Source organism: Manis pentadactyla, chromosome 1 (assembly GCF_030020395.1).
Source record: "Manis pentadactyla isolate mManPen7 chromosome 1, mManPen7.hap1, whole genome shotgun sequence".
In the NCBI taxonomy this organism is placed as follows: Eukaryota; Metazoa; Chordata; class Mammalia; order Pholidota; family Manidae; genus Manis; species Manis pentadactyla.
In genome coordinates this window covers 113,988,911-113,999,525 of record NC_080019.1, presented here as the reverse complement: position 1 = coordinate 113,999,525, position 10,615 = coordinate 113,988,911, and the positions used below count along the sequence as shown (strand labels likewise).

Below are 10,615 nucleotides of genomic sequence, written 5' to 3'. Positions count from 1 at the left end.
TGCTTTGGCATTTCTGAATACATCGTGCTAACAGCCCTGCGACACAGATGAGAGGAGAGTTCTTAGAGATGGGATGAAAGCTGAGATCACATGGACCTTCCACATGGAGTCTGACATGAAATTCATGTCTTGCCAGGGGCAGACCATGGAAACTGGACCATATCTTTTCCCTGCTTTGTGATGATGAGGAAAGGTGCATTTAGAAGGTCAAGCCCCTAGAGCACTTCCATCCATAACATCCTTCAATGCTGGAGCCTTTGACCAGCCAACTTCTGTCTTCCTATGAGAGGCCTTGGGAGGTCAGTGCCCAGCTCTGAGCGTAAGCCTCGCTGTCCACAGCTTTGGCAGTTGTCCCTACTCCCCCTTTTGCCTACTGTTTTCTCATCTTGGCCTCTCATGTGTGCTCACCGCAAGGCCACACTGTATATCACTCTGAGCCTATTGGGCTGTGCCGCCTCCACTGGCCACTGAAGTGTGGGGTCCCCGTAGCTGCTGTCCCATCTCCACTTGCTGTGGCTTCCATTACCTTACCCTCTAAACATCTCCACATTCAACCTCAATACAGTGTCTACTATGTGCCAGGTACGGTTCCAGGTGCTGAGACCCTGCTGCGCAGGCACCTCTGATAGCACTCTTGGCCCAAAGAGTGACATTGCCATTTGGAAGCCAGAGACTGGAGCCAGTAAATTGACCCCTTATGTCCAGAATCCAGCCCCTCCTCTCCACTCCCTGTACCTTAGTGTAGTCTGTTGTCTCTGGCCTGGACTGTTCGGACTTCTCCAGCTGGTCTATAAAATGCCCTTGTGCTTCAAATGGCCACAGACACTTCAGTCATTCCCTGTTGTCACCTATAAAATTTAAAACTTGGTGTGGCTTCCAAGGCATTCCATGGTCTCTGCTGCCAGGGCCTCTGGCTGAACATGTATCCCCTAGGCCCTGCATTCCCACCAGCCCACCCACCTCCTTCACCGTAGGCATCCTGGGCCTCTTCCCACTGTTGCTTTATCCAGTTCTATTACTCTTGTTCCCATGTCTGCCTCCCACTGTGCTTGCTGTAAGCCTCCTGAAGGCACCCAGCATTATTCCAGGCACATGGTGTTTGTTATTTGATGAATGAAGAAATAAAAAAATGAGGTGCTCTTTTTTTTTTTTTGCAGGATGGGATATTGTAGTCATCAACCTCCCCCTCTGGGTGGCTAACCAAGGGCCCTGGCACATGTGCTGCTGGGTGCAGTTGTGTGTAGCCTGGAGCCTCCATGCTCCTTCCTGCTGCCTCTTGGGCCATAGCCTGGCCAGTGTCACTTTTCTATGACTTCATGCTAAGACAGGCAATGGTTTGGGAGAGGAATCTGTATTCTGACTGGTCAGGGCTGCACTGCAGTCTGAAGCACAGACTGGATACCATCCAAGTAGTATGCTTGAGATGGAGCTCTGGGTAATTAATGCTGTTTCAGTAGTGTTACTAGTAATTGGCCTGCAGTGCAACAGAGGGCATGTGTCAGATACTCAGGAAGCTTTTGAGTGTGACCAGGGAATTGTTTTTGTACCCTGTCTTGCATTAAACAGACTGACTTTTAGCTTGGAGGATGCCCCAAACTTAGCTCTGCAGTAGAACAAGAGTGTCTGCAGAGAAGGGAGAGAAACTTAGCACAGCAGCCCAAGATTTGTGTCATCTTAACAAGAGGAAGTAATGCCTTTGTGGCCATGCCTTTAAATCAGGGCTTTTAGAACCCGCGGAAAGGTCAGCTGAGGGCCAGTGCCAATTCCGAATGAACACGAGATTGGTTGTCATAAATTCAGCACTGTAAAGGCAAATAGTGACTCAGGCTGATTCGGACACGTGTGCGCTAGGAAGCAGGGCCCCAAGTCTTCCCCTTGGCCCCTTCAGCACTGCAGCTTCCCCTCTGTACGCTGGTGGGTCCCGGCGACGCAGCCTGGCCGAATGCTGTCAGTCACTGACTTGTCGGAGAGAGCCAACGCCCTCGCGGAGGCGGACTGCGCCTGGTTGCTGGCTTTAGGCGATCAGCGAGGAATTATTACCATCCAGAACTCTGCCTTTGAGAAGCCGGGTCCGAATTACACAGTAACATTTAGGAAACTTGGGATTAAATTATGAAACATTTTTGAAGTTGGACACTAGTAAATGTCTCCAGCTGGGTTCAGTCTTCCCCAACACCCCTACTCTGCGCCCCTGCAGCCGTGCGCCCTTGCCCGGCCGGCGCCCGGCTCCCGCCGCGCACACCCAGGGCCGGGGCCACGCGGGGCCGTCTCCGAGTCCTCCGCTCCCCGGCGGCCTTCCCGGCCCAGGGGGCGGTGCTGCGGCGGCACGGGGAGGGCTGCGGGGGCGGGACGCCGGGCGGAGGCGGTGCGGCCCGGGGCCCCGGGAGCCGAGCGGCGGGCGCCGGGCCGGCATGGCGTGGCCGTGCATCAGCCGCCTCTGCTGCCTGGCGCGGCGCTGGAACCAGCTGGACCGCTCCGACGTGGCGGTGCCGCTGACCCTGCACAGCTACTCGGACCTCGAGAGCGAGGAGCCGGGCCTGGGCAGCGCCGCCTCGCGCAGGGGCCGGTCCCCCGCAGACGCCCGGGACCGCGGCCGGGACGTGCCGCTCACTCAGTACCAGCGGGACTTCGGCGTGTGGACGGCGCCCGCGGGGCCCAGAGATGCGCCGCAGGGGCGCGGGCCTGGCACGGGCAGCCGCAGGGGCAAGCCCCCCGCGTCCCCTGGCCGGGGCATCTACGTGCTTCCCATCGGCGACGCGGACGCGGCTGCAGCGGCGACCACGTCGTACAGGTACGGGTCTGGGGGCAGGGAGCGCATCGTATCCACTCCCCGGGGCCGGAGGAAACGGACGCCCGGGGTGGGTGGGAGAGAGGAGGCGCCTGGAGCCCCCACCCCACACAACTTGGAGAGCTGCAGGCGGCCTCGGGGGACATCCACTTTCGTCCCAGATACTGCAGGAGACCCCTTCGCTGCTGCCTGACCAGCTTCAGAATGAATGAGCGAACAGCCCAGCGGACGGGGAGCTCACTACCTAACCCACAGCCCACTCCTCTCTCTCTGGCAGCCCATTCCCAAAGCCCTGACTTCGACCGAGTTAAAATCTGCTTCCCCTTAACTTCCACCAGGTGGGCCTAGCCACAGGAGAGGTGCGTGCGGACCAAGCGCCTGAGCTCCCTCTGGCTGAAGCCCTCTGTGGAGGGTACTGTGGTGACTATCAGGCAGGTGAGGACCCGTGTGGTGGTCCCCTCCACCGACCCCACCGAGTGACTGAAGGCCCCTGGCGTGGCTTTCACTGAGGACAGGGCTATGACTCCTGCCCTGTCCTCACCCCTTCCACCTCCCTCCTCACCTCTGTCCCTGGACAATTATTTTTTTCTTTTTTACAAAAGTTCTACGTACTGTAGAAAAATTTGAAAAACAGAAATTACAATAAAGAAAATGAGTGTCCCCTAAACCCCACCCCAAACTGGTGGTTCTTTTTAATCCTTTACATATATCAAAGGGCATGCACACTTGTAATTCTTATATGGTTAGATTATTATTGTACATGTTATTTTCTTCACCTCTTGTGGATGGCTGTCCATGTTCCTACTCACATGTCATTGGATATTTAGTGTTTTTCTAATTCAGGGCTATTAAAAACACTGTCCCTTTGATCCGGTTACTTCACTTCCAGGAATTTTCCCTACAAGCTTTCTTGGATTGGGGTGGGAACTAAGGCTGCAACACTGTACAGTGGAAGGTGGAAACCACCCCACTGTCCTACAGATGGAGGGGACTGGTTAATTCTGCCCCACCACAGGATGACTTACTGGGAAGCCCAGAATGTACTGAGAAGGGAAGAGCTTCAGTAGGTGCATGTCAAAAAGCAAGATGCAGAACAGTATGTCTGCTACTATTTGTGTTTTTAAAGGGGTTTTGATATGTCCATATTTGCTCACAGAAGCACAGGGCATCTCCGAATGGATGTGTGAGAAAATGGTAACCTCTGGGGAGAGAAGGATGGGGAAAGAGGGATAGAGGCTGTCATGGATGGAAGGAATCTGACTTTTCACTTTTCTCTGTCTCTTTCGAACTGGTCCTTTAAAAAAAAAGTACAAGTATTAGCTTTTCAAAAAAAAATTTTTTTTAGAAAAGAACTTCTGTAATAAGCATGTTTATAGTTAAATCCTTGGCCATAATTTTAGTATAAATTCCTACTTGTGGAATTAAGGGGTCAAAAGGTATAAACTTTCCTCAATTTTATTATTTTTAAAAGCAACTGTATTGAGGTAGAATTTCCACACAGTAAAATTCATCCTGCGGACTTTGTGTACCCCTGGGCACCAGCACCGTCATCAAGAGGTTCCCGCAGGATGTGTGAATCTTTGGGAGCCTGATGGGGAGTGGCTGCTGCCGGGTGGGTCTGTGCTCAGGATCCTGTGTTGATCAAGCTGAGCCGCTGCAATGCCCGCGGGATGTCGGTGGGACCGTCACTGAGCCCTGCTCTGGCCCCAGCCAGCTCGACGGCTCTGACAGCCACCCGATGCCCTGAACCAGCTGGAGCGGCCTGGGCAGTGAGGGGTCTGGAAGGCCGGGGTCCTGGGCCTGCAGCGCCTTCAGAAGGCTGATGTTCCAGGCGCCTGGAGTGGGACAGAGGGGTTAAAGCAGGACAGAGCTCCCTGAGTGGAGCTTGCAGGGAGCTAGCTAGCCTCAGCTCAGAGAGGGAAACGCTTTCTAATAATTGTGCTGGCAATGGAGGGAGTTGCCTGTGTGGTGCTGAGCTCGTCCTCCCTGCGAGCGTTCAAGCAAAGGCTGGGCTTTTAGAAGCAGCCTCTTAACCGTGGACAGCTGGCTAGATGTTCTGCTGGGTCCTCCCAGCTCCAGTCATACTAAAGGTTCTAGTTGTTACTCTGTTTCGATGCCCCAGGTACCAGGCTCAAGACTTCCTGTAGAGACCACCTACCCAAGATGTCAGTTCAGTTCTTGCTGTCCCCAGGCTACAGTTGAGGAACTTACCGGGCTGGCACAGGTCATGCAGAGCAGAGCAGAGCCCAAATTTGTAACCCCTAAATGTTAATCACCCTCTAAGGTGCTGCCTCCTCTGAGTCACTTAGTTTCTTGAACTGAGGCCTGCAGTGGTGGAAAGGCCATGGAGACAGGACGTGGGACTCATGGGGGACCCCCTTCTAGTTGTATAAAGTTGGCATGTCACTTGGCCTCTCTGAGCCTTTCCTCGTCTGTCAAGCAGAATTAGCAAGAGCTTGGCTGCCTGGGTCCCACACCCCCAACCTTGGCAGACACACAGGACACTGCTGAGCTTGGCTCCCCATAAGCACTATGCCACCTGACCCCCTGGGACACCCCACAGCCTGGCTCGAGCAGCTGCCATCTTGCAAGATGCATGTTACCTAAGTGAACTGTTTAAAAAATTCACAAAACAAAGCAAATGAACAGGTGCAGGGAACCCAAAGATGTCAGAGTATTTGCGGCCGGCCACTTGCCTGGCCCGTGGTTTCCACGGAGAGCTGAGCCCTCACTCGCTTGGCTTGATGGGCCCAGGGGTCCTGTCCTCAGCCAGCCTGGTGCCTCCTTTCTCCTGGAGCTTCCCCCTCCAGAATTCCTTTTGCTGTTCAGCACCTTTGGCTCAGGTTCTACCTCCACCACTTCTAAACGAGCTCCTTCCTCAGTCATTTCCCTTGTTCCTTCCTGGGTGGGTCAGCTAACTGTAAAGTGTTGAAGACCTGGGTCCCCCTTTCCCAAGTGCTCAATACAGAGGCTTAATAACCTTATGCACATGGATCAGCAGAGGAAACTGAGGCTTGGAGAAATTAAGGGATTTGTTTGAAGCCGTGTGTGTGTGCTGATAAGCCAGGCCTCTGACTCTCAGTCCAGGGTGCTCTGCATTGCCCTGGGCAGCCCCTGCCCCGCAGTGGGAGGGACTGCAGCCCTCAGGGCCCAGCTGAGGCCCACAGGAATGGATGGTGGTGGGACCTGCTTGAGGGAGGCAGCCCTGTAGTTCTGTTACCTTCCTGGCCAGAGCTGTAGTCTGCCTTCCTCCTCTCCTGGGCAGATACCAGGTCCTGCTGTTTCTATAGCTGATGTCCTTTCTCTATCCCCACTACAGCCCTTCACTTGGGCCCCAGCCCTGCCCTGCCCTGGAAGTGGCCACTAGCACTGGCATTGCACTACCCTGGCTCTGGTCGCTTCCTGCTTAGGGACCCCTGCTGCCAGGCCAAGACTCAGCCCAGTTTGGGGACAGAAGGACCATGAAGGGGAGGACCTGCTTCCGCAGCAGAAATGGAGTGGCAGATGGTGCAGGCAGCTGGTCTTCGGCACCTTGCAGCCTCAGAAGCAGAAGTAATCTGAGAGCTCCTGGCTCCTGTGCACTCACCATGGCAGTTGCGGCTGCTCACTGCGCACACAGCCCGCCCAGGGGTGCCCAGCTGTGTTCACCTCAGGGCCTAAAACCCAGCCACGGTGTGGGTGGGATGAGACCAGAGTGGACCGGCCCACATGTGGGGCTGCCCCTGGCCGGCAGGACACTTCCACAGAACATCCCCTTGGCCAGGTGCTTCTGTGGGCAGAGGTCTCTGCCTTCCTGAGCTCACTGTCTAGCAATTGATAGAATTAACAGAAATAGGTGTTTTTTTGTTCAGAGGAATTGAGGAATTAAGTCTTCATCAGAAGAATGCTACTCCGGGGCCATGCAGCCAGGCTGTGCCAGCTTTGTCCCTTCCCTCTGGGGAGTCAACTTTCCCAGGGGCAGCCCACTGTCCCTTCCCACAGCCCTGTACAAGTACCCACGTGTACATAGCCATGCAAAAGCCAGGCCATCTTGTGGTTTTTTGACATGGTCTATGATTTACTCTCTTTTGCAGGATTCAATAGGATAAATTATTAAAAACTAAGCGTAACACTGAGCCTTATTTTCCTTCTCAGTTGTAACTATGCTGAGTGCTGTCAAGGCTAGCACTTCCTCTGGATGTAAGGGTCACCAGTGACCTTGCTTGGAGGCAACCCACCCTATAGGTTCTGGGCCTCTAGGGCCCTATTAAGTGGCCTGGAGATGATACCTGGAGCTTTGGGAAGGGGCGAGACTCGCTTTGTCTTGGAGGTCCAGCACACTAGGTGCTTGCAGTCTGGGAAGAGTAAGATATAGCGGCTGACTGAGCACTTGCTAACTCTGTGCAGCTGTGCCTGTTGTTCATCTGCGACGTGGGAGTAAGTTTTCGCTCCTACTTCCTACAGGGCTGTGGGAGCAGGCTTCAGGGTGCAGCACTCTGAGGTGAAGCTAGGGGAGGGCATCCTGTCTGCCAAGTCTGTCTGTAAGGGGGGAAGGCGCATCTGGAGCTGAAGCAGGTTTCAGCAGGGGAGATAGGCTGGGTCATCCCAAGCAGGGGGCTCGGACTGTGACCCCTGAGGGATCAGGAGAAGGGATGGCTGAACCTGTGCAAGATTATGACTGTGTTCTCTGTTGCAGACAGGAATTCCAGGCCTGGACTGGGGTGAAGCCGCCAAGATCTACAAAGGTGAAACCCGCCACAGTCATCACCACCCACAGCTCTGGATGGGACCGCAGCCCTGGGGCCAGCTTCCCGGTGAGCCTGGGACAGCTGCCGCAGTGGGAGTGGCCGGCTCCTGGCTGCAGGGAGTGTGGGGACAGAGGCCTTTTTCCAGGGCATGGACTAGGAGTCAGATTTTGATGGTGCGAAAGGGAACTGGCTAAGGACAGTGGGATCTGAGCACTCAGTTGTTCCTCAACAAACAGAAAAGCATGGTATTTCTTTGTTGTTAGCAAAGTGGGTGCCTCTGTAGTGCTGGCATCTCTGGTGGGCAGGGCATCTTTCCCTCCTAAATCCCTGTTACCTACCCTTGACCACTGAACACTAGTGAGGAGCCTCCCAGAAGGGAAGATGGAAGAGAGGTGGGGCCTGTTCAGCTTCCTGATGCCACCCAGAGGCGCTTCAGGGAGCAGAATGGAAGGCTGGGGGGACATACCTGACCTACCAAAGCCGTGCCCCTGCCCCCTGTGGAGTTGCCCCCAGGGACCCAGAGGATGGGAGGTGGGCATTTCTTCCTGGAGCTGGGGGATGGGGATGTTGGAGGAAAAGGCCCACTGATATGTGGCCACATTTCATTTTCCAGGTCCCTGAGGTGAGGAAGAAGTTTGCTCCTAACCCCTCAGCCATCTTTCAGGCCTCGGCCCCCCAGATCCTCAATGTATGACTGACTGCCCTCCGGGTGGAGCGCCATGGACAGGTCGGACGCCACTGCCACCCAGTGTGTGGCTGGGATCTCGGAACCTGCAGGCCCCCCGCTGTCGAGGAGGGGGATGGCCCGTCAGTGCCACTGGGGACCACTCCTCTGGCCACTGGGGTTGCGGGCCTGGTACAGATGGGCACACCCCCCCTCCCACCCCAGCTCAACTCTGGGCTTCAACTATTTTCTTCCTCAAGAAGTGTGCAGAAGGTTCACATCTTTTTCTAATTGCCTCTTTTGGTCACCCTTCAGTTTTTAAATCTGGATAACTCGATGATCAATTCTTTTGTGAACTAAATTGGTCCATGTGGGTTGAGGAAGAGGGCATGACAGGTTCCATACTGAAAGAACCAGTAATGTCCACTTTGCTCTTTTCCCAGGCTGCATGATAATTTTATCAGCTATGATAACCCAATAGCCTTGGGTTGTCCTACAGATGGCCCCTCACATTCAAGTCGTAGAAGAAATCAGCTAATTACCTGCATGTGACCCACAATGATGCTGAGTAACCAGAAAGAAGTTTCCAAGGGAAACACGTCGTCAATCATGGGGTTTACATTTCAAAGACATTATTTCCTTATGGCCAAGGTGATCTGTGTTTTAAGAAAACACCTTGGGATGAGTGCCTGAAGCCCTCCTGAATGAATGATATTTACCTTGTAGGTTTCTGAGCCCCACGTTTTATCACTCATTCCAGTATTTTCCCCGAAGGGACACCATACACACTGGCTAAGAACTGGGAACTTTTAGGAAGCATCATTATCTATACCAGCCCTTAACCCTCCCGCCCGCCCAGGAGGCAGCTCATCTGGTCTTTGGAAAGCTCCCACTGGACTTGCTCAGTAAACCCCAGCCTGCGGCCATGTGTAACAAGCCTGGTCCCCTCCTGGCACAAACATTTGAAGGGGGTGATGTCCTTGCTTAGAGATTAGAGACAAGCTTAGGACAGCTTTTGTAAGGCAAGGAGTTGCCTGTGGATATGTATCCCTCCCTAGGCCGCAAGTGGCTCCAGGCTGGTGAGCATTTTCTGGAGTTTGGAGGTGACACCTGGGTTTGAGAAGAACCTCCCACCTCAGAGGCACTTGCTCTGGCAGGCTCGGCCCTCCCCTCAGCCCAGCCGAGGAAATGCTCAATCATTTAAAGGGAAAGCCAAAACCACTGGCTTACACAAAGGGTTCTAGTATCTCAGTCATGGCTGGTTTGCCCATGAGAGGTGCCTAAGAGAAAACAGACTCCCTGCTGGGCATTCTACAGTGATGAACAGATTAATCAAACAGTATCAGATTTTACTAAAACACAAACATGTACTCTTAATTTCTTGTCATTTTCTTTAATTATAAACACGAGAGCCTTCTCATACATGTCCTTTGTCCTCTTGGTACAAGTACTTTAATGTAGTGTGGCTCCTGCCCGGTTCCCCTGGAAGCCTGTAAATCCTGCAGGCTCTCGCTCTGGGCTGCAGCCCACCCACACTGGTGTATTATGTAGTATTTCACAGAACGCAGCAACCTCCCCTCCTTCACCCTCATGCAGGAGCCTGGGGCCAAAGGCTGGCTTTGAAGCTCATCTTGGGCTCAACTCTTGGCTTCTCCACTCACTAGTGGTGAGCGATTTGAGTGATTTAAGCTTTGGTTTCCTTATCTGCAAAGTAAGGATACTCCCTACCTTTGTAAGAGAGTTCCTGTTTGTGTGCAATTATGTGCAAGGTGCTTAGCACATAAGTCGTTAGTGGTTAGACTTACTCTGCTGCCCCGGCACTCCTCCCCTTCCCAGGCAGCCCGCTGCATTCTCATGTGCAGTTTTGGCTCATCTAATGCTGTGACACAGTCCCTCTCACTAGACCCTGCTCGTGTCATGCTGCATAGCTAGCTGGCAGTGCTCTCCTCTCGCACTCCTGCTGCCCTTCAGCTCGGGGGACAGCGTGGGCCTGCAGCAGCGGTGCTGCACCTCCGCCCGAGACAGGCCTGACCTCCGGAAGGCACGCTGTGTGCCCAAGCTTTTTGGAATGCACTAGAACAGCTTTTCACAAACATCTCAACCCAGTAACCTTCCTTACCAGACTTCATTATTAGGGCACTGGAATCGGAGGAGACACCTCCTCCTACTCACTCCAGGTCACAGTGAGGCCAAAATGATGTCACTAAAGTGGCCTCAAGCAACTGAGACCACAGTCTCAATTATGTGGTCCCAACCCATGTGTTCATGTACACATAATATACACAGATGAAGCCAGAGGGAAATGCCTGGGGATAGTAACAGAAGGAATTAAGGGTAATTGAAAATTTTTGTATCTTACTGTATTTGCTGTTTCTATATAATCATTTTTGCATTAATCCTGTAAAGAGAAGTTTTTAAAAATAAAACACAGTTCAA

General features: G+C 53.5%; 2 protein-coding genes across 6 annotated transcripts in view; one reads left to right on the top strand and one right to left on the bottom strand.

Moving 5' to 3' along the window:
- Window positions 1-70: 70 nt before the first annotated feature.
- Window positions 71-8,264, top strand: MAP6D1 (MAP6 domain containing 1). Of its 3 annotated transcripts, XM_057500473.1 has the most exons (4): window positions 71-299; window positions 1,889-2,791; window positions 7,464-7,581; window positions 8,129-8,264. In XM_057500473.1, the coding sequence occupies exons 2-4, from the start codon at window positions 2,144-2,146 to the stop codon at window positions 8,134-8,136; spliced, it is 774 nt and encodes a 257-aa protein (XP_057356456.1). In that variant the 5' UTR covers window positions 71-299; window positions 1,889-2,143; the 3' UTR covers window positions 8,137-8,264. The 3 variants fall into 3 exon arrangements, with proteins under 3 accessions (XP_057356456.1, XP_036731156.1, XP_036731155.1); XM_036875260.2 differs by lacking the exon at window positions 71-299 and having other exon boundaries at window positions 2,292-2,791; XM_036875261.2 differs by lacking the exons at window positions 71-299; window positions 7,464-7,581; window positions 8,129-8,264 and adding an exon at window positions 2,950-4,207 and having other exon boundaries at window positions 2,285-2,791.
- YEATS2 (YEATS domain containing 2) overlaps window positions 4,318-10,615 on the bottom strand; it is a 122,568-nt gene continuing 116,270 nt past the window's right edge. Inside the window, exons 31-32 of one of the 3 annotated variants that reach the window (XR_008997073.1) lie at window positions 8,722-8,835; window positions 4,318-4,623 (exon numbers count right to left, since the gene is read on the bottom strand). Coding sequence is in view for 1 of the 3 variants with exons in the window: in XM_057500454.1 (XP_057356437.1) it covers window positions 7,249-7,306 (58 nt within the window). In the remaining 2 variants the exon portion in view is untranslated. Of the gene's footprint in view, window positions 4,624-5,489; window positions 7,307-8,721; window positions 8,836-10,615 lie in introns of those variants that run through there. The other 2 variants (XR_008997072.1, XM_057500454.1) reach the window with 2 other exon arrangements.